The sequence below is a fragment of the Sprattus sprattus genome, assembly GCF_963457725.1.
Source record: "Sprattus sprattus genome assembly, chromosome: 17".
In the NCBI taxonomy this organism is placed as follows: Eukaryota; Metazoa; Chordata; class Actinopteri; order Clupeiformes; family Clupeidae; genus Sprattus; species Sprattus sprattus.
In genome coordinates this window covers 9,073,846-9,097,131 of record NC_137915.1, presented here as the reverse complement: position 1 = coordinate 9,097,131, position 23,286 = coordinate 9,073,846, and the positions used below count along the sequence as shown (strand labels likewise).

The 23,286-nt window shown below is 42.5% G+C and overlaps 2 protein-coding genes across 3 annotated transcripts; one reads left to right on the top strand and one right to left on the bottom strand.

Moving 5' to 3' along the window:
• Nucleotides 1-388: 388 nt before the first annotated feature.
• Nucleotides 389-4,004, top strand: hccsb (holocytochrome c synthase b). 2 transcript variants are annotated; one of them, XM_080855045.1, is made up of 7 exons: nt 389-453; nt 1,031-1,159; nt 1,249-1,481; nt 1,815-1,963; nt 2,175-2,294; nt 2,410-2,496; nt 2,709-4,004. In XM_080855045.1, exons 2-7 carry the CDS (start codon nt 1,042-1,044, stop codon nt 2,905-2,907), a joined length of 906 nt encoding a protein of 301 aa, XP_080711171.1. In that variant the 5' UTR covers nt 389-453; nt 1,031-1,041; the 3' UTR covers nt 2,908-4,004. The 2 variants fall into 2 exon arrangements, with proteins under 2 accessions (XP_080711171.1, XP_080711172.1); XM_080855046.1 differs by having other exon boundaries at nt 450-582.
• A 1,106-nt stretch (nt 4,005-5,110) lies between these two features.
• On the bottom strand, nt 5,111-22,680 carry tlcd4a (TLC domain containing 4a). Its single transcript, XM_080855050.1, has 7 exons — nt 22,406-22,680; nt 17,363-17,532; nt 14,846-14,935; nt 14,334-14,392; nt 13,788-13,882; nt 8,906-8,979; nt 5,111-8,482 (listed from the first exon to the last, which is right to left on the bottom strand). Exons 2-7 carry the CDS (start codon nt 17,515-17,517, stop codon nt 8,167-8,169), a joined length of 789 nt encoding a protein of 262 aa, XP_080711176.1. The 5' UTR covers nt 17,518-17,532; nt 22,406-22,680; the 3' UTR covers nt 5,111-8,166.
• Nucleotides 22,681-23,286: the final 606 nt, after the last annotated feature.

Sequence of the window (23,286 nt, the reverse complement as noted above, 5' to 3'; positions counted from 1 at the left end):
GAAAAGCCTTACACATTATGGTGCAAGGAAAGAAGGCAATTGCGTTTAGTAATGACCTCAGCAAAACATCAAAATTCAGTTGTTTTTGTAATTTATGTCGATTAATTTTCTGCGGAACCCCCAAGAGGACCGTTGTTGAATCCCCTCGCAATACTTGCATAACATCGCAAATTATTCGCGTCACGTAGCAAAAATGTTGTGTACTCGATATACCACAAAAGTATATTCATGATAGTGAATTTTTCTATACGTATTTTTTGTAAAACTCACCACTGGGCCGATTTCATGAAATTGTCCCTAGTACAAATTTGGGCCCAAAACGATCTAAAAATAAGATAGAAAATCCGGAAGTGTCACTTTAAAGTCAGCGCAATGCACTATGGGTATACTACTGCGTGCATGTTGAGTGGTTGACATTGGGAGACTTATCAGCTAACTGTGGGTCGTTGTAAGGTTGGTCTGCTTTTTTGGTGTGTAGACTTTTAAGCGATCATAGCCTTGTATTGACATTATGAAGACTTCTATTTGCTAAGTGAATTTTTTTCGGGCTGTTTCTTCGCTGTGGTAACGTTGAGAGCTGAGGTCTGTCAGCTAACACTATCTAGCCGCATTAACCTAGCCTTGTTAGCGATTTGTTACACAACTTTTTTTAAAACATGTTTTGTATTGCTATGTGTTGGTCAAGTCAGTAAAGACAATGTTCCAGTTTATGGGACGTTAATACATCGATGTATAGCATCATTGTGAGGTTTACGACGTGCATCGGTCTATCTAAAAGTGACATGGTTGGTGGTTAGCAAGGCAAGTTATCTAGCATAGCTAGCTACTGGCTTATGTCACTGAGATGAAACATTGATGAAGTCCATAGCAACCACTTCTAACCAACAAGCTACCGATAACCTCTGAGAAACAACTTCACACACTTTTTACGTGGGAATAAATCACAATGTTGTAAGATACGGTGGTCATATAAAAGCGCGTTTGTTCTTTTTCTGGAAGGATTCATCTTGATTTCTGCTTTGGTTTAAAGGTTCTTCAATAATGGGCTCGACTATGTCAAATCCCGCGCCTACAGTCAGAGCTGAGGCCGTGATGGTGGCTCCAAATGTCGGGCTGTCCCCTCCACAAGGCTGCCCAATGCACCGAGAGCCCCAACAAAGTGAGTCGTGCTCTGTACGTTTTGTAACGTCAACCTTCACCATTAAACTCTCTGGCATGTTTCACATCCTGTTTCATCTCTTCCATTAGGTGTTCCATCGCCACCGGCCTCTACTCCAGTCTCACCTCCACCTGAATGTCCAATGCACCAACAAGCTGCTCCAGTCTCCCCTCCACCTGAATGTCCAATGCACCAACAAGCTGCTCCTGCCGCATCCGAGGGACCTGTGCACCAGGAGCGGGCATACGAGTTTGTGGAGTGTCCAATGAAAGCAGGCGCTCAAGGATTGGGACCCAAAGGTGACATTGACCCAGCAAATATGGTAAGTGTCAGCAAATAGTCAGCTTCAGCCAAGGGTTGTGGGGCCTGGTAAGAATGAGAGCTGACATGGTCTTAAAGTAAAGGCTTTACTCTGGAAATGATGTGTTAAATAAAACAGGACAAGTGCATTTATCTGTTAATCAGTTTGTTAGCTTTATCTGAACTAGAATGACGTAATACACCTGTCTGCAAGCAGTCTCACTACTTTAGAAGTGTAGACATCCGAGTCTCCGGTATGTTTGAGAGATGTATGACAGAAGGAAACTCAACCTCAGAGCTCGGTAAGAACTGTTTGATTTAATATTAGTAAGATGTATTTAATGATTCTGTCCAGATGCCACCTCCAAATCAAATTCCAGCCCCTGACCAGCCTTTTCCACTGGATATGGCCAGAAAGGAGTCGAAAATCCCCAGATCGGGAACTGATAAAAACTGGGTGTATCCCTCAGAGCAGATGTTCTGGAATGCTATGCTGAGAAAGGGGTATGTGTGATTAGCAACTCATTGTCCATGAATTCTCTCGTTGCCTGCTGCCATCTCAATAGAAGTACAGTAAGATTTCATGAAATGATTTTTTCAATTAAATTGTTATCTTGTGGATGCTAATGTCTGCAGACTATGTTGATTTCACTTAATTAGATTTAGCTTTATTGGTTACAAATTAGTAATCTTACTTTTGTGTTTTGGTCCCTAGCTGGCGCTGGAAGGAAGATGACCTCGCTCCACACGACATGTCGAACATCATCAGCATCCACAACCGAAACAATGAACAGGCCTGGGAAGAAATCCTGAAGTGGGAGGCCCTCCATGCTGAGTGAGTTTGGACAGCGTCTACCACCCATCCATCCATCCATACCCTCCATCTAACTCTCTTTTCCCTGGTTATGTGTTTGCTGGCGTGTGATTGGTCTCTGGTCCTGTTATTGCAGTGAGTGTCCCTGTGGGCCTTCCCTCAAGCGTTTCGGGGGGAAAGCAAAGGAGTTCTCTCCCCGGGCTAGACTACGGCACTGGATGGGGTGAGCATTTGAACATGTCAAGCTTGCATGAACATAATGCAAGCGATCTTTATTCATGCCTCCTGCTAAAAATCGGAATGGAAATTTTGTTTAAAAATTAGTCTCTTTTTGAAAGTGTTTTCCTATGGGCTGTGAAAAACATCCAGTGACTTAATCAATAGTGTAATTGCATACGTTTTGTAAAGCAATCCTTGCTCTCTCCCGGGCTGCAGGTATGAGTTGCCATTTGACAGACATGACTGGATAGTGGACCGCTGTGGGAAGGAGGTACGATATGTGATTGACTACTATGATGGCAATGTGGACAAGAGCACCTACCAGTTCTCCATCCTTGATGTGCGTCCGGCCTACGACTCGCTAGGTGCAGTGTGGGATAGGATGAAGGTGGCTTGGTGGCGCTGGACGTCGTGAAGTGGAACGAGCCGAAACCCCAAACAAACAAGAAAAACTCTTTAACTTACTTGCATTATAGGCGCCGTGACAAAGACATCAGTTTTCTCATCTAAGTTCTAAGACATTCAGCTGAAAGATTTGTAATTTAATGCCACTCTAGGTAAAACAACTTAAGAAACACATCTAAAGTCATTTCTGGCCTTAAAAAGAGCCTGGATGTGTGTCTCCCAGAAAAGAAAAAAAAACATTGCTGAAGTTGGCTCCTACCACACTTGTGACTCCTTGCGTTCTGCACATAATTCTATCTTCCAAGAGAATATCTGTTTGGAATACCTTTGTTGTTCTAGTATGCTATAGTCACACAGACATCTTTTATAACAGTCTGTTGAAGTTATGCCTTACATTTTAGAGCTGTCGTATAATTCAACCCTACAGGAAGAGATGAAATAGATAAGAGTTCTTGCTGTGGTTTGGACTGGGTGACTCTTATCTGGCAGAGTTAATCAAAGTAGAGCTTTGAACCATGCAGTGAGTTTTTGCTGATTGTGAGGTTTGAATGAGAGTGTTTTGATCTTGTCCTAAGGAAGAGGGCCAGGGATTCCCAAAGAAATGTTCAGGAAACCGCACGTGAGATGTCCACTATACTGTACCCACAACGCTGGTGCGGTTAGATTGTGTTGGCGGCAAGGACACGACTCAAAGAAGGGCTTGTGTTCTATGCATAGTAGATGCAAAATGCTGTTGTAAATACTGGTTGCCTGACGAGCTGTTATTACAAACGGAGAAGGAAAAAGAAGAAAAGCAACTCTTCTATGTCTGTATAGCTAATCACACAGGTGGCCTACATCTACAACATGCTGGTGGTTCTGGTTATTTCTCTCCTCTTCAAAAAGGGAATCTGTCTGGTTATCAGTATATCTGTACTTACTTTACATTTCATTTTGCCAGTGTTCCAACATCATCTGCTTGTGCAAAAAAACCTTCAAAATGTCAATGTTACACAATGTTATTTATTATCTGTATTTTTAAAAGTTTAATCTTGTTTAATGCCTCTACCTGTGAAATCAAAATATCATTAATTAACTAATAAAATACAGACTTTTACTGGCTCTCAACCTGGGATCGAGGGTGATTATTTAGGTTAAAGTTGTGGATATGAACATGGGGTTCGGGCACATTTCCACAGTCCATCGAATTTCCCAAGCCTGACTGTTGACCATCATCACCACCCAATGGTCTGGCGGTGAATTACTTTCAGCACCCACAGCCGTCGTAGAAGTGTATAAGGCCTATAAGTAGGTTCAAATCCATCTGAATCAGTCCGCCCGCCCATTTTTTCGAGGACGGAGAAGGATGCAGAAGTGTATTAAGGCCTTTAGTCTTATGTAACCACATCACCACTGCCAGACCTGTTTTGAATGAAAGTGACTTCCTGACCAACATGCAAAAACAACCAACCAACCACAGTCTGTTTCACTTGACCTTCATTTGGTCATGTGAATAGAAAATGGAAATTTTGGAAGTTGGATGGAAAACTGAAAGAGAAAAATGGAAAATGTAAGTTTTCTGAGAGAAGATTGACATTACTCACATCAAGTAAAACATGTCATATTTGCATCAAACAGCCTGGGAGTGGTTTTGTTGTAGGCTGAGACTACACTTCATCAAAACTTCATTGCACCATAAACCACTCTTGTTATTGTTTCGAAGGGATAAACAGTTCCATCCAAATAGGTACTCTCAACACAGAGCTCTAGTTGTCTCAGATGAATAGCAGTGACAATGTTGAAGGATCTGTCACAATATTCCTTGCACCATTAGTGAAATTAGTAACCCTCATACTCAATTTAAAGTTAAATCACTGAGACCACTGTTACCGCTAAACTATATTGAACCTAAAGCTAAAAGTTACTACAGTTTTGTGAGTGGCAATGGGGTGTCAATGTAGACATGGAACTGAGAAATGTGACTTCTGGTGTTATTTATGTGAAAATGAAGAAACCCAACCATGATTACAGATTTACATTTACATTTAAATTATTTAAAAAAATAAAATAATAATGAATATGTTAAGTCTTCTTCAAGCAATTAAGTCCCTACTTCTGCTGTTTATAACTACTGTCATTATCGATCAATGGTTTTGCTAGTCAAACTACACACACACACACTTCACAACTATCAAACATTTCACAATTCTTTCAAGGTGAATTGATCATGGATGTATTGCTTTATTGAGGCAGATGGCTTTACAATGTCAGTTTTATAATTAAGATAAAACAACCAAAAACAAGAAGTTCAACTAATAAATAAAACCAGTGCTCACAAATGAATGTGCTGGCCTTCCATCACGTAAACGGTCCCTACCCCAGGAGTGAGACTACTGAGGCCTTGACACTTTGGTTAATGGGTGTAAACATCCTATAGATCACGTCACAAGGAGTTGCCCATGCTCAACAAAGACATGAGAAAATAACATTATAAAAACAGGTTTGTACATGTATACAGTATTGTCTTGCAAAGGCCCGATAAAACTAAACTAACCCTATGTCACAGAATGAAATAAAAAACAAATAGAAAGTGACATCTTTCCTTCAAATGCACTTTCTCTACTTAGCATGTTTCACAGTGAAAGAACATAAAAGTTGACGATGCACATAAGAGAATATTGTGTCGAATTTTATAGGTCAAGTGTCGATTCATCCAATGTAATATATTGGCTGAGATAAGTCAATCATGCATTCCCACACAGTTACATGTAACCCACTTAAAACAAAGAAAACAATTACTTTTTGGATTGTGAAAATCCTGACTTTATCCTACGAACACTGCAAATCTAAATGTCATAAAACTAAAAGGAAAGCACTGCCAAGGGATGGAAATGCCATTGTTTTACTACATAGAAAACTACACATATGTATAGTTGATTGCATGTAGATATATAACTAAACTCTATTTTGGCAGGATTTACAGTGCTCAAGTCCCTGTACAGTATGCAAGCAAACTAATATCTGGCAATGCTGCTTAGCATGCAAAGTGTGTGTTAAAATGCTCATTTACATCATCGTGTTTCCTTAACAGTTTGGCTTGTTCATCAGAATCTGAATATTTCACACAAAACAATCTGTTTGATTGAATCATGCTAAGACTTAGGCTCTGCTGGTAGGGATGGTAAGACATTTCTTAAACATTTATCTTGTATAATTTCCTCTTCTAAATTCCCTGACCTGTATATTATCACATTTTTGTAAGGACGAATGAAGAAAGGCATAGAAAACATACAAAGTACAACGATAGTGAGAGTTCCTTGCACACATGGACATTGAACAGACTGTAACAAAATAGTAAATGTGCCGTATAAAAATAATGTTTGAAAAAAGGCAACCAGAAAACAAATTATCTGAAAAACATGGCGGCAGAAATGCTGACAAGAATTGTACAGACATAATTAAGAGATAACTGTTGGTGGGGGGGTGTAGATGTGGGGGATTAATTCAAGTACAGTTTCGTTGGATAGTTCCATTGAAAAGGAAACCCTCCAAATACATTTCTCATTAAATACTCTTCATTTCATTAAATACAAGTGTCAAACATCAGTGGATACCACCACCAGTTTGTTGGAGGCCTACAGAATATGTACTCTAAACTAAAATGTTCATCAATCAGACACATTCTCAGTTGATCATAAGGAATATAATGGTATTGTGAACTCTTCCCTTAAATATATATATCAACAATAGATACATCACAAACACATTTGTAATCCGTACATCATTTCCTTGTAAAAGAATAAATATGTAGGTACTAACATTGACATGCGGCTCCAGTGTGTCACTGGTTTAAATAAATTATGTGTATGATGCAGACATAGTTCTTCAAACCGATCATTAGAACATGAACCAAAGGCTCTCACAGTGGCCCAGTGGGCACATTCACCATAGACCCACTTTCATAGTCTTAATAGTTTTTTTTTTTAACTTATATATCCCTTTTAACCTTTTAATCTTTTTTTTTTTTTTTTTTTTTAAGAATTCAAGTTCAGTTCTGATTGGAACACACTTTTAGGACATACAGTTGAATTTAAAACACCCAGTTTCCCTCACTCCCAAAAATGTAATTAAACATCTGTCTAGAATGCAATTCAAGGAACAATAGTGTAGCATGCAACTACTGACTGTACAGAGTGTGCATTGATTTTGCATCAATTGTGACATATTGTCAGATACCACGTATGGTCAGTTTGAGACTTGTCCCAAAGAACTCGAGGGATAGATCCATCAGAGGAATGTCTCCCTCTAAATATCTTACAATCCTTTTTACTTTTACATCCTACATTACTTGGAGCGCAATCTGACATGTCCTCTTAAGTACCTACAATGTGCACTTTTCAGAAAAGGAAAAAGAAGAAGCAAAAGAAAAAAAGGATCAGAGAAATTAACATGACTAGAATCTACCCTTCTCCCTCAGCTCTGGAAATCATACACTTGTTGGCTGATGGATGATTTCCTGAAAGTTGGTGGCCCGACTGCAACGTACACAGCTGGGTAGACCTCTTCTGGGTCTTTTTAAGCAACGCCGGCAAAAATATCAAAGCGACCAATGTTGTTTGAGATCTCTGAGGTGTTTGGCATTCTCCTAGGTTTAGGTTTTCAGAGACCTGCCGTTGATTTTCCTAACTTTTGTTTTGATATATCGGGGCAAAAGGCAGGGAATATCAATGTTCTGGCACATTCAAAAACCCAAATAATTGTCTGAGAATCGCTTCAATCTAAGGCTCCAATGACGTTCAGGCAACCATAACATGAATACAAAATGAGGGGAGACAGATACGCACACTACTTCATTTAAAAAAGAAAGTAAACAACACTCCATTGTCACAGGAGACTAGAGAGAGTGTGTCACGCGGCTGTGTGGCTTCTTAGTGCGTGTCATCAGAAGTTCAAGGTCATCAAGAGCCATTTGGAGAAAATACACAAAATAAAAACAGAAAACAGATAAAGACTTTGCCATGCACTGGGAGTGTTGCTGACAGGGGAGAAGATTTGTTGGGAAGAGGACTCTGAAGTGGAGGGCCCTCACATGGCAATGAAGGATTTGCAGCATCTAACCTGACTGCAGTATAAAGAGGAACCTGTGCCAATGGGCCCAGGCCAGAGGAGAAACCGAAGGGGGAAAAAAAAAAACTTGTGCATTGAGAGGAGCGCAGAATCTCGTCTCAAAGTCTTCCCATCCAAAAGAACAGAGGGACGTACTAAAAGCTAGTTTCAACGTCTTCACGCTTCAGTCGCCCTTGCCGTTCTCGTGAAGCTGGGCTTTGGCTCGGTCACGAGCGCGCATCACCCTATAACAGCCGCGTGCAATCTTGTGCATCCACATGATGTTCATAATGTCCAGGCAGAAGCTGGAGAAGATCCAAGCCCCACGGCCACCCAGAGGAACGCGGTAGAAGGCCTCTGTACCATAGACTGTGTACATGCGGCCGTAGTAGACGGGCATTACAGCAATCCGCACAAGGAAGAAGATGGCTGCCATCAGCACCCCATTGGTGATGTTGGGCCTTGAAGATTTGGGGTAACCTAACACTTCAAAGAACCAGCTGAAACACACACACAAGGTGAGGAAAGGAGGTTGGCATGACTGAAGGCGGGATTGGGTAGGTGGTCAGGTAATCACCTCTGGTATACATAGCCTGATAGGCTCATGCAGTCACATTAAGTTTCTATTTTATTTTATATAGAAAAGGGAAGGAGAAAAGGAATTTGCGTGGCTGGCATGCAGTGGTAAGCAAACATAGGTACATTTGGAGAATTAACCATTTATATATATATATGTTGGTAGTTCTGATTTTAAGAAACAACAATACAGGAGGACTGAAGGCCTCTACAGATAACTGGTCAGAAGTTTGGAGCGGACATGAACGATTACGTGCCAAAATGTAACATGCTAGTGTGACATGACAGATATGCTCAGTTTGACACTGGATGATGTTCTTGCTTCACACTGTTGTTCGAGTACCTACCGCTGGTTAACGCATGGAGTGGAAAATTCCGCAAGCAGACGGAAGTTAGCAAAATAAGGCAACATTCCAACGCCCTGGAACAAAGCAAAGTGAGGAGAAGAAGAAACAGTGATACAGGAGAGGGACAAGTTAGACAACAGTTTCATATTTACACTTAGAAATGCCCATCAAGTGCACTGGGTGACAAGAATTTTCCACAAAATGGGTTTCATTTCTGTAGATTGAGGTCTCACACAAGCCGTCTCTTCCACTGGGTTGCTATGCAAAGATTGGCATTAAAATGAGGGATGTCTTTCCCAAAAAAAAAGTCTGTTCTAAATCTGAAAGATCTTTTGGAATATAGGGCTAATGTTGCCGATTAAAAACGGCAAAAGATACTTAAGTCTCAGGAGATATTCTTTCAGCGGCAACACTTCCTTAAGGCTTACTCACCCACATTTAGCTGGGCTCTGACACCCTTTTTAGCTTCTCTGCTCCATTAGTAGACCTAGCAAATACTATAGCAAAAGTGGCAAGCTTAAAGACCCCAAGAAATGGTGCTTAAATGTGGCTAAATGATTTAATGCAGTGACCTGTCATGTAACAACCACTTCAGAGGAGGTGGGGTCTTCTTTGCCAACTGTTCTGCACCCGCAGTATTTACAGGCAATTCCAGTGTCATGCATTAATAATAATAATAATTTAGACCTTTGTCAGGTTTTTAATTGCACACACGACACCCTGGAACACACACAAGTGCATATATGGAGGCGCCTCACAGACACACACACACACGCAGGCAGGCCTGAGGTTGCGGTGAATTTAGTTTCTGCATTTTCCCATCCTGGGCCGTCTTTCCTCAAGGACCCCCCCAGGAGCAGTGGGCAGCTTGTAGGTGACCAGGTGAAGTGAACTGTCCATCTTTGGTCAGGGATGTGTTCTGCTATTTTGCATGTTTTTCTGTTGGGGTTCTTAGTGGAGGAAACCCCTTGTGAACATGGGGAGAACATGCAAACTCCACACAGAATGCCTGGGAGATAGCCCACCTGAGCACTGAAGGTCTGGGGAGGACCTGCCCCCCAGAGCCAACAGCGCCCCATGCGGGAATCGAACCCATGACCTTCTTGCTGTGAGGCGCCAGTGCAAGCACCTGAGCCACCGTGCCACCGTGCCACCGTACCACTTCTTCTTCTTTGGTTGTAAACAAGTGAAAATTAGAGACTGTTGGAAATTAGCAGGAGCTCGCTTAAAATTAACTCCACAAAAGGGTAAACCATGCCTGCAGTCATAACTAAAAGATAAAACACTAAGCCATAGAAACAGGAAACAAGGCCATTTGCAGGCGCTAAGCTTTTGAGGAGAGCCACAATCAATAGAGCCATGCGGGTGGGAAAACAGTGATGAACACCTCAAAAGGTATGCACCTACTCTTCTGTCTTGAATAACTTTCTAAAAATAACCTTACTTCAGGCTTCTGAGGATCATATGCAGTCAAACTACATAAATACTTCAAATAAACTCAGCTCTTGAGAAATGGCTGTCAGAGAAATGAGACACATGAAGAAATATTGAGCATTTTATGCTCAAGACACCCCTCACAATTCAACTTACCTTGGAGCCTGGAAGAAAAGCCAATTGGTAAACACATACTTACTCAGATCAGGAGCACAGACATAAATACAGCATTTGCTTTTCACCTGAGAGCAGGTCAACTGAACTTTGCAGCAGGTGCATGCTAGTACCTCTAGGTACTGGTAAGTCCATACTGTGACTGGGCTACATGTTCTGCTTAGAGCTCCTCAACAGCAACAACAGCAGACAAGACAGGAGGGAAGGAACTCAGTCTAGATCAGTCAAGTCTGGCTTCTCTTTTGGTTACTGTTTGTTCTCTTTCAAACCCGCCCCGCCCCCCCCCCCCCCCCCCCACCAAATGAAGCTAAACATTTTATTCTGGTAGTTTTTGCATGAAGGGATTTTTTTTTTCGGCTGGTCAGAGGCGGGCAGCGTTATTTAAAAACAAGGAGATCATGTTAGGTGGGCACAGAGAGCACAGACAGACAAGACAGAAGACTCTCAGGAAACAGAAGTGCAGATACACTCGAAACAAAAGGACAAAAAGAAAACAGAAAAGAAGGAAACCGACGCCGACAGCTAGTTTCTTGTTATTATTGTGGTTAAACATGCATCAAACAAACAACCCCACCACACACAGGGCTCGGACACAATGTGAGAGCACAACACTAGGACAACGGAAATCAAAACACTAGCAATAACTTCTGGTGACAGAGGCTACAGGATTTCAGGTAGAAGTCCTGCCATAAAGGTTGTGTTTTTTACATGACAGACCGTCATGACAACCAACGCTAATACAGACTAGCTAAAGTGTCTGGTCACGCTTATGGGGCCTGTGACAAGGATGCTATGAACTGTGACAACTGCCAATGTCACCGTTAAAAGAGACTAATGTGTACTCTAGGGCAGGCTTGACTAGCTGACTGTTTACGACATCGATTTAGCTATTTCTGTCGTCTGTTTGGGACAAAGATTAGATATCAAAGAACAAAGAGTGTTGCAACAGGGATCGTAATCAGTGTTGATACGGACTAATGTAAATAAAGTGGAGAAACCAGGAAATGTATTCCACTGGTTTTGATCAACATGTAATGTAAGGTTCAATTTGAGATGAAAAAATATATATTTATGTGAGAATATATGATCTACATTACTGCAACAAAACTCTACACAAAACACATAGGACGGGTACAACACACTGCGGTGAAGACGATTTGCAGACCAACAGATTCCTTTGCAAGGTACAGAAATGACACGAGGTGAGAGCTCTAAGTTGACTGTACATACTGTACATATAGTCACCGGAGCAAAGAGGTTTTTGTTATCCATGGAAGATGTCATTGCCAATCCAAAGCAGGCAGAACACATTTTTGGACCAACTTGTTCAGTGTGGGACCAAAGTGCAGCATTCATGAAATGTTCCAGTTACAGTATGGTCTACAGCCCTTCCACTTTAAAGTGCGTTCGGGAAGTTGCGAAATGAGGGGGGGGGAAAAGAACATTTGGTGGAAACAATACAGGCACCGAATCTTCAAATAGAGCCACATTTTAAACTAAAATGACTTTGATGCATTTCATTGTACTATAGCAATAGAAAGATTGTCTAACATCCCTACTGAATATGGAAATGTACTGTGCCACAGATCTGAACACCTAATCTGAGCAAATAACCAAAGCTATTATAAGACTGCCTGTTTGTGCTATTAATAAACTGGAAGTGGTTCAATAATATTACCTGATTTGGAGGACTCTAAGATATCTCTTGTTGAGTGCTGACTCAACATAATAATGTTGTTAACACTGGAGTTCTTTGATTGCCCTGCTAAATGCTGACTCACCTAAAGCCATGCCTTTGCAAATGGAAACTGCATTGAGCTTAAGTCTGTCGGATGTCTGTACTCCAAACCCATTAACCAGTGATTATAAAGGTCTGCTCTGTGTCAATGCTTGACTTCTAGCAGCGTCAATACAGTTGAGTGGAATATTTTCAACCAGATGTATTAGAAAAAGAAATAGGGAAATGTTTGAGAGGGAGGGTTCCAAAAACAAAGGAAAGGAAGGTTAGGAGTTAGGAAAATGAGAAGTACAAAAAGAAGGTCAGTAAAAAGAGGGGAAGGGGAAAAAAAGGGGGGTTTACAGGGGTACAGTGAAGGAGAGGAAAGGGAGAGGGAAACGTGTTGGAACTCAGTTCTGGCACATAGCAAAGTAGTCAGGGCATGCACCACACAGGAGAGAGACAGAGCCTTCACCATGACGAGAGCAGAGCTGAGGGCGGCTGGATGGCATGCATGCAGCAGGGCCCAGCGTGCTTCGGCTCCGCTCACTATCACCTCAGAGACGGGTCAGTGAGACATAAGCAAGGGGGGGGGGGGGGGGGTTTAGCAAGGAACAGGGGAGCAAAAGGAGGAGGAAAGGAGAGGGAGGAAAAAGATGAGAGGCTCCTGCCATAACCACTGATGAGCATTCCATGCAAAAAATACCATCATCAACATCACCATCATAGCCATATCAATGAGCTACAGAACCTGGTGACCTAGAGGGTTACAGACCAACAGAACCAAAGGTGAACAGCGGAGGCCTTGGCATAGCCTCCTCTCAGCTGGGCGGGCGGATGCCTACTGCAATCAGAACTGTAGACTGGCTGGTGAGGAGTTTACACGCCCAAGACAGATGTCTATATCCAAAAATGCTTCCGTCTATGGACCCTAACACTTAGTGCGAGAGGGTTGAATGTGTTTAACTGGTTGTTGAAGAGTTACATACAGAAGATACTCTTCTGTTTCTGTGACAGGGAATATAATACTGGACTAAACGGAGATCTGCCATAGATGCTGTTAGAATTAGGGCACAATGTGCTGATGTGTCTGAATCCCAGTGTGAAACTGTTATAACACAAATACAGAAAATGATATGTAGGTTGTTTAAAAAAAATAATGAAATTCTACTCCATTCAAATGTATGCAGAATGTAATCATTAATATGACTGCTTTGGCAAGAGCTCATTTTGTAAAGTATCACTGAATCACTGTCCTCACGAGCTTGCACCTTGCCACACATACTGAAACCATGTTAGTACCCTCTATTCTGCATCAGCCTTGGGCTTCTAAACCGATGTCTACACTTAACGGGCCAAGCTAAAAGCATACATTTGCATGTGATTAGTACCACACACTCCCGCAGATTGGCACTGCCAGTGTGTGGGTTGGGACATTTCTTCAGCAGCCCACTTAAATGAGTTCTTCCTGCAGTGCCATCAGTACGACTGTTCACCCTTGGTTGTGTCTTTCCCATCTTGCCTGCACGTTCTGCTATTGGACAATAAAGCACTCACCAGTACATAGTAGTAAGCATACAATGCTGCCAGGTGGTGAATTACAAAAAACTTGTCCCCTATCGCCCTCCAATAGTAAAATATGAGCAGCAGGTCTGCAAAGAGAGATATGGATACAATGAGGACAAGTAAAATGGCACCATTCTGATCCACATAGATAAATAAGATAAAAACAGTACAACATTTTTTAATTTCAAATGTTCTTCTAAGGATCACTTCTGGGGATAGTTTAAGTTCAAAAGTATCGGTAAATTCACTCAAATTCGGTCTGAAGGCTACGCTAACACCCTTACACAATTGCACCAATTCACTTCCTTTAAATAACTTTGAAACCTTTTATCGTATTTTTTAGTGAGGACTAATTATTACATATTATTCCTTAATCACTTTCCAATTCATATGGTGCAAATGGAATGCTTACCAACATCGATGTCATTACAACTACAAAACAGCTAGGTGAAATATTACCAAAACCCGTTTAAAACACAGACCAGCAGATCATGATCTGGCTGCTTGTTACACACAGTTTCATGACATAAAGCTCACCAGATATGAGGTAGCCAGTAGTAATGCCCACGTTGATCTTGACCATCGTAGGATCTCCCCTGTTGTCAGAAAACAAAAGAGAAAAAGGGAGACGAAAGGACAAAGAAAGAAAACAAACCGAAATCACCGTCAGTACATCCTGAGAGGGGCCTACATGGTGCCAGTGCAAAACGGGTTGATTGACAGCATGCTTTCAGCTTTCTGTCTCCCCCACACACACACACACACACACACACACACACACACACACACACACACACACACACACACACACACACACACACACACACACACACACACACACACACACACACAGACACAGACACACACACACACACACACACACACACACACACACACACACACACACACACACACACACACAGACACACACACACACACACACACACACACAGACACACACACACAGACACACACACACATACACACACACTTTGTCTCTCTCTCCCTCAGCATCCCCATCATGTACTGCTTGACAGCTGAAGCCTCACCACACTGGGTCTTGATTGACGGCATCATCAAAGAGCAAGATGTAGAGGCAGAAGATCCCAACCACCAGGGCATGAAACGTGGACACCGTCCTGCAGAGGGAGGGGCAGAGTCACCACATGTACCAATAAGACTCAGCGAGACACCTTGGACACGAGCAGCTTACTTGAGAGGGGGAAAAAGGCAGACGTAACATCTCAATCTTCGGCACGCCAACCTCAGTAAAAATGTTGAATGCAGCCGTCAGTGCTTCTTTATTATTTCAATTCAAATGTATTTATTCATTACGCGCCAATAACAATTTGGGTCTCAAGGTGCTTTACAGAACACAAAGCCTGAACCACCTAGAGCAAGCACTTGGGTGACAGAATTTAATTCACTTATCATAGCGCATCCTCAGTTTAACCCTTTTAGGTGTACAATATTTACTTGAAAGTGAAGCCCCCCTAAAGAACAACTGGGTTTGGGTTGCACTAATTCAAAGGGATGATGGCTGTTGGACTTTCAGTAAGTACCTGCTGAGCAGGTGGGTGGTGTCCACAGCTCCACCTTTCCCATATATGGATCAATCATCTCAACTGGCAGCCTACGTACAGTGCTATTGATCTCTGTAGGAGCTCAGGAAACATCAGGTACAACACTACAAATGCCATCCCCTCGAATTCTTCAGCCCACCACACGCTTACAGAAGGCCCTTCTCACAGCTCCAGGAATGTGTCAAAGGGATCTCTGTGGTTGATTTGAAAAGTAATTGCTCACGGTACTAGACTACAGAACAGGTGATAAGAAGGGGCGTCCCTGATGCAGCCGGTGCGTCAGACTCCTGGGGAAAGATTAATAAATCTGTTTTGAGGGGAGGGGAGATTGTGGAGTCCACTCAGAGACGCTGCCAAAGCCTCTTCAGTAGCGTCTGTGTAATCCACTTTCCCCTGATTCAATTATCATCCCCCGATATGCGGTTCACAGCCTGGCCAAGGATGAAGAGGAACCTCGTATTGGTAATAAATGCTGTCGTCCATTTCTGCGAGGAAAAATCGTAACGAGAGGCAGAGGCCCGTGCCGCAGAGTGTCATGTTAATAGCGATCGATTGAGGCAGTGAAAAGATATACCAGCCCTACTCCACATCAGATTCACCGAACTGCTCCTCTGTTCCCAGGGTGCATCTTCCAAGGCCTCTGGCAGGCAAGTGGCTGATGTCGGAATATTCTGGGTATGTGCGTGATTTTTTTAACCGACCCCTTTTTAAAACGCATAAGTTGTTTTTGAGGACGGCATTTCTCTTTTTGTTTCCTGCAAAGGGCAATGCTGCCCCTGTGGCTATGAAACATGGCTTATCTGCAGTCGCCCTATCGTAACCAAATAACAGAGCCCTGCACTAAATTATTTTTCAAGTATGATGTTTGCTTCTTGTGTGCACGGCAAAAGCAGCACTCTAAGCCTCAGGGTGTCTGCTTTCAATTTAAAGCTGCTCAGAGAGACTGCTTAGGATCGTGTTAAAAAGAGGACCAGCCAACACAATGTGGTCTGTGTGTAGTATCGAGATTACATACAATTCTTTGTTCATTGACAATATTAAATACGTAGTTCAATGGAACTCATGGAAGAGGACTCTGCATTAATTACAACGACAAACTGATGAAATTTATTCTAGCTAATGTTTTACGTTCAGAGTTAGCCTTCTTACATCTCAAGTACAGAGACAGAAGCAAGTCTTGATTACGCGAAACATCTTGGAGGCTGGTTACCATCCTGCGATGAGTGCCTGTTAGATGTCTACACTCCATCACACTGAATGAAAAACCACTGAGTGCACTGTGCACTGTAATCTGTCTTGATAGCAGACATCATGAATAACTATTCCTGACTCAATTGAAATGCCCCCTTAAAAAAAAACCTCCCTTCAGACTGCACATATACCATACTTGAAAGAATTATTGGCAAAATGCTTGCTACAACAAGCAATCGTGGTGGAGGTCAATCCCCTTTCAATTCCTTTAATTTCAAAGGATAATGAATTTCCTGTCAAATCCTTCACATATCCCATAAGGCAATTTTGCCCTCGAGTGCACCGAGTCCTCTCCCGTTTCGAATTAAACTGACCCATGTCATTGATGGCACCTTCACTTCAGCCCTGTGCTGTGAAATAATATAATTTTCCAAGAAAGGCCTTTTTTTGACAAAACAATCCGAGCCCAAGGTTGATCTTGAGCTCAGAAAGCCCGTATCTGTTTCTAATAAATGAGAACAAGAAGACATGATGATGAATCTAAGACTTGATACATTTCTGCAATATTGGGTAAAATGGATTGTGTTTGTGACCTCACAGAATCACCACTGATCTGTTACCGTGTAAACTGACATTTATTTTCTTCATTGTACCAGCAGTATACATGTATAGGTGACCAACCTTCTGTTTCCATGTTTGTATGTATATATGTATGTCTCACTGTATCTTTGTTTCTTTAAAAATAAAGTATATAAAAAAAGAAAAGAAGCCATGATGATAAGTAGACAGTACCTGGAGTTCCACTCGATCTTCTGCTTGGGGTTGAGCCGCCGAAAACCCGGGCAAACCCTGGAGGAGATCCAGGGGCTCACGCTGTGGAACAACCACTGGAACGAGAAGAAGCTGACCAGCGCGATGAGCAGGATGATCTGGCTGAAGGCGTCCATGGCCACCCTACCGAACTGCAAAAAGGGGGACAGAAAAGATAATCACATCAAATTTGGGCGGGTGAACCACTAGGCTAGAGAATGAGATTGTGCCTGAGGTACGACGGTTCATGAAATGGCCAACACACCCGACGAGGTGAGTACGACGACAGAGTCAATGTTTAACTGACACAGTCCCTCAGACTGACTGCAGTCCTTTTAGGTGGAGGAGGAGAAACGAAACCCTTGCTGCAGAATCTGAACATTTTCTTACCAAGAAAAATCACACCCACCTCTGGCACAGTGAGCTGCCTGAGAAACAAATAATAATAATAATAATAATTCATATTTCTGTAGCGCTTTTCTAATACTCAAAGACCCTTTACATATGGCAAGCAAACAAGACAACAGAAAAATAAGAAAGACAACAGATAACAAAAAAAACGAACAGACAAAACAGAACAACAAGCAGCCAGTCTGACTATATGGCCACCTAACCTTATATAGACCAAACACCTGTCTAGACCTGAGCCAAACATAGAGTCCAGCAAACGCTCAAGATCACAGATGGCATCGACTATTACGACAGGAGTTACTCACTCTGTAGGACAGGAGTTACTCAATCTGAAGGACAGGAGTTACTCAATCTGTAGGAGAGGAGTTACTCAATCTGTAGGACAGGAGTTACTCAATCTGTAGGACAGGAGTTACTCAATCTGTAGGAGAGGAGTTACTCAATCTGTAGGACAGGAGTTACTCAATCTGTGACATAAGTATACCAGCCGAGTGCCAATCATTTCTCTGGCAGAAACAAGCGGGAGGTATGTACTGTACCCCAAGCGGTTCTCCTGCGACTGTCCTCAGAGATAACTTGGTTTGCGAGCTCAAGACTCTATGAATGTTGACATGAATAGCACTGTTCTTGCGAGGATCTTCATTAGATTAATTATGTTCCGTAGTGTGGTCCGATAGCTGGTCTGTGGAACAAAGATTTGCTGCATACAGCAGGTAGTAAAATCTGCATTCTCATTGTAGTCCCTTCACTTAAGACCTTGTATTGTCCAATGATGTATTATCAAGTAATATTGAGTTTTCATTTTTTTTTTAGGTACGAGCCTTGTTCCTCTAAACCTATGCACTGCTCTTCCAGAACTATCCCTGTGTAAATTCTAAACCCTATCCCTCAGCCAAGCCATCCCTGAGTCCTTACAAGAGCGATCATGACTGGCTCAATCAGTGTAAAGTAGGCAGTGATCTAGAAGGATATGCCCAGGGCCAAACCCTGCAGAGCCAGTCATGGTGGTACTTCCAGTTGGCATACCAAGAAACCTTACTGGACTGACTGGTACATGATGTTTTAAAGTAAAGTCTTGTTTTTTTTTTTCCAGAAGTGAAAAGGGAACATGTGCTGAGCTGGATGACTTTATGTCAAGACTGAGAGTAAAAACTGCAGCAATAGAAGAAAATGGTTTGGCCATCTGTGAATAACAGTGAGTGTGAGTGTGTGTGTGTGTGTGTGTGTGTGTGTGTGTAGGTGGTAGCAGCAGCACTCTGTGTGTACACAGGGTGTATCAGCTGCATTCCCACTGACATGAGGCACTGAATGCTTGGGCCCTGACCCAGGGGGGTCAGCTCAGCCTTGCAGAATGGCAACAAACCCGCCAAATACTGCTGTAGCTGCCAATCAACTATTCTGACCTAGCTCTGCAGCGCAGAGAAATGGAGAGAGAGAGTGAAGTCAAGAGCGCACGGAAGAAAGGACTAGAGGGACGCGGAGGAGGAAGCAGCGTCACAAAAAATACATCTTCTGTAAAAACATCTGCCCACTCTCCAATTTCAGATTGTGTACACTGACCTAGTTTACAAACCTGTGGTTCACAGTGCTCCGGCTAATGGAAAAAAACAAACTGTCAACCCACCTGAGGGCTCCTCCACATTCATAGTTGAGCGAGACAGAGAGAGAGAGAGAGACAGAGAGCGAGTGTGAGGGAGAGAGAGAGAGAAAGAGAGAGAAAAAACGAGCATGTTTGTGTGTGTGGGGGGTGGATGGTGGTGGTGTCTTAAGAGGTGACAGAGAGTAGTGTGGGAAAAAATGGCTGCAGCTCCTCACTGTACCGCTGACACTCAGCTGACACTCATGTTTCCGTCCTTTTTGTGCCCACGTGCTTCGGCAGCAGCTAGGAGTGTAGCAGGAAGCAATAAATTGATTGTGTGTGTGTGAGAGAGAGAGCGAACAAAAGAAATAGCCTCCACCACAGTTACTAAAACATACCATGCATTGCATCACTGTAGTCCTTAAGGGTCCATAAAAATCCCTCACTGTCACCAGGTCTGCGCCGTTATGACAAAGAGCGCCATTGATAACCAGGCGCGCTGCAGCGGGAGCTCCCAGTCCATAGCCAAGCCGGCTGCCCCACTGGGATGTTTGCATATGGTCTGATTTGACTGCACTGCCCTTTGGTGGAACGCCAAACCACTCTTTCCTCCCCCCTCTCTCTTTCTCACTCACTCAGAATATCTTATATCGCTATATGTGTATCGGTATGTGGTTCGGTGTATATAACTCAGTCCCGACTATGTCATGTCGACTTCCACACGTGTTCTCTGCACTAGTGTGCATAAGCAGTAGTTGGCACTGGCAGATAACCATGCTACAGCCTCTGATACAGGCTGGCAAATGATCTGAGCTTCATGCTGACCAGGAATTCAACCTGTCACGAGTCCTCACCTCAGCTTCAGTCAAGTCTACGCAAGTCAAGTAGTCGCTGAGTAGCATTTCTGTGGTTTGTTGTGAAACAATAGAGGTATCCCAAGAATGAAGGTCAGATAAGGCAGGTGCGGAACGTTCGATAGGGTTAGCGCCGTCTGGTTCTCTTACCTGCCGCATCATAGCGATAACACAATTATGTGTGTGTTGGTTGAAGAAAACGCAGATTATGAAGAGATATAGAACAGTACAAGTCTAATAAATTCAGAAAACAACAAGGACATGCCGACACGTTCTCTTATATCAGGAATAGCTGCACAGACACATTTCATACACACTCCATACATGTGGTCATCTGCAAACACAAATGGGAGAACCAAAAAACATAGGGTGGTTTTCAAGGACAGGGGAGCGAAACTGAAGTCAGACCGTAACACAAACAGACAGCTGGGGCACAACGTAAACACCGCAGACCTGCCAGGAGCATAAAACAACTGCCCCGGTCACAGGCCTGCTCTCCTGCACTCACGGCTGTCAAGGTCAAAAGGTTGACGCCACTTCGATCTGGAGGTTATTTTAAAACTGATCCAGGATGAGTGAAAACTGAAAAGGAGGTGCATTTGAAAGGGACTGAATTTGCTTCATCTAGTGTCATATTGGAAAATATAAATGAACTCTGTGACACTCTGCTCGTAAACTCTGTTCCAGTCAGTCATCTTCTTGATAGCGATTTGATTGTAGCAGCATATATCTCTGGACTCAGTCGTGGATAGGCCTCTCAAGCAACCGCTGACTTGGGGATGGATCTGGAGGTGGTTGATCTGCACCAAATCAAGGCCACAGCACAGCAGTTCCCCTGTTAGTAACTTCCTTGGCAGTGCTGATGCGAAAGCATGATGTTAAGTTGTCCTGCCTTTTCAGTTGAATCACGTATAATCCTTATATGAATAGGTTAAGCTTATCTTTCGGCACAGGTTCAGATGTGAGGTCCTGACATTCCTGCATGTAAAAGATGTGGTACACCATAGGTGATAAGAGAGCCTGTTTGGCAGGCTATGATGATTATCATGGCAATATGAAGTTACTTGGGTCAGTAACCATCTCTCATAAAACCCTACTGCTGATCTGCTGAAAGCTAGTTACTTAATAGTTGTACAGGGCAAAGTTCCACCTCGGCTGAATATATGAAAAACAAATTGAGCCTGGATTTCCAAAAATAAGATTGAACAGCTCCTCCATGGAGATAGATTTCACCTCCGTTTGAAACAGAACAGCTGGAGAACGTTCTTACATAGCGTACATACATAGTATTTCACAATACTGCAGTTACCAGTGTGCCCTGTGAATGTGTAACCACGCTTTGGCATGTGTTAAAACACGGCTTCACCAGAATGCTGTGTGAAAAAAGAATGAAGCGGTACACATTCCCTGCAGACATGCAGCATTTCGATCACTTCTGCGTCAATAAAACAAGGAATCAAGCGTTAACTAACACGTGTGCCTTTGGCTCGCGACCATGAACAGGAAAACATGGTCGCTCGCTGTACCCCATGTTTTACTGCAGTCACAACCTTAACAGTCAGTCAGAAATAGACTACGCGGTAGTTGGGATATCCTTTCTATACTTGTCACAAGTTACCCGATCAAAAATAACATCAGATAGCCTCCCAGTTGAATGACTTGCTCATCCCAGAACTGAATGAAAATGAAAAATCATTTAGGTGGTTTGGATAGGCTAAAAACATTTGGCCATGGTATCAGATAAATGCGGTTCTTTCACTTAACTACGCTTAAAGACCATACAGCACAGGCTATCATCATACGCATGCACTTGGCAAAACAATTAAAGTTAACAACATTTCGTATTGTTCACTGATTGGCGCAAGCGTAGCTTAAACTATGTGTCACTGTAAACAGTCTTATAGCTCGCTGTAGTAGCCTACCCTGATGGGATATATATTGGATATAGGCTTTAACAGTGCAATATCCAAAAATATTCAACACTTGAAATGGAATTCAACACTTCGATCGACCCTGTGATTCCTAACCAACAAACTGATTGGTCTAGGTTAGGCCAGTTCTCACGCCGCATTGCCAGAAACATAACAAGACGAGCCCTGTAGGCTGTGTTTAGCCAACAAATAATGAATGAAATAAATACAACACTACATTGAGTGACATAGGCACAACATATGGACTTACCGTTCGTCTTTCATGAAGATTATATGGTCCAAACTCAACTGGTTATTTGGGCATTTTGAAAGAAACCACGGGCTGACGAATTCTGTCGACAGCCGCTGTTTGTCATATCGGTATAATAAACATTCGTTGTCCCAGTGCAAAAAAGGCGCAACGTTTCACAAACGTGTTTTGTGAGCGGTCGATGTGGTCTCGTTATGTTACATTGCTCAGAGTAGCTGTGTTAATTTCATACCACGGAAAAGGCATGATGAGACCAACGTATGGGATGCGCTCGGAAACTGATGCGCGATTATGGCAGTGATAGGGTGGGGAGGGGGGTTACTGCAGGGCAAGGCGCTCTCTCCTATGAGAATCGAATTACAGCTAAATTCTTAAAGGGACACACACCCTGCAATGTAAACATGGGCCATAGACTACACCGTAGGTTAAATCTGGCTATTCAGTCGGAGATATCCATTTAATAGGATTTGGGTATCCCTTGCTGTCTATTCACAGGGTTATGGAGCAGGGTGTTTTTAATAATTTGACCTTAGGCTTCCAAAGTAAAAAAGCCTGATGTCGCCTCATATCTAAGTTATATATAATATAATATCAGTGCAGTAGAGTGTCACTATCTAGATTGCACCAGTGCTTTACAGTTGACATACGTAGATAGATAGATATATAGATATATAGATAGATAGATAGATAGATAGATAGATAGATAGATAGATAGATAGATAGATAGATAAAGTACTTGATCCTGAATGGAAAATGTCAGTGTTGCAGCAGCAATTCACATAAATGACAAAAAAAAACCACATAACCTACAAAAACACACACAATGAGGAAGGTAATAATAAGATATAATACAGAATTACATATACACACACACACAAACA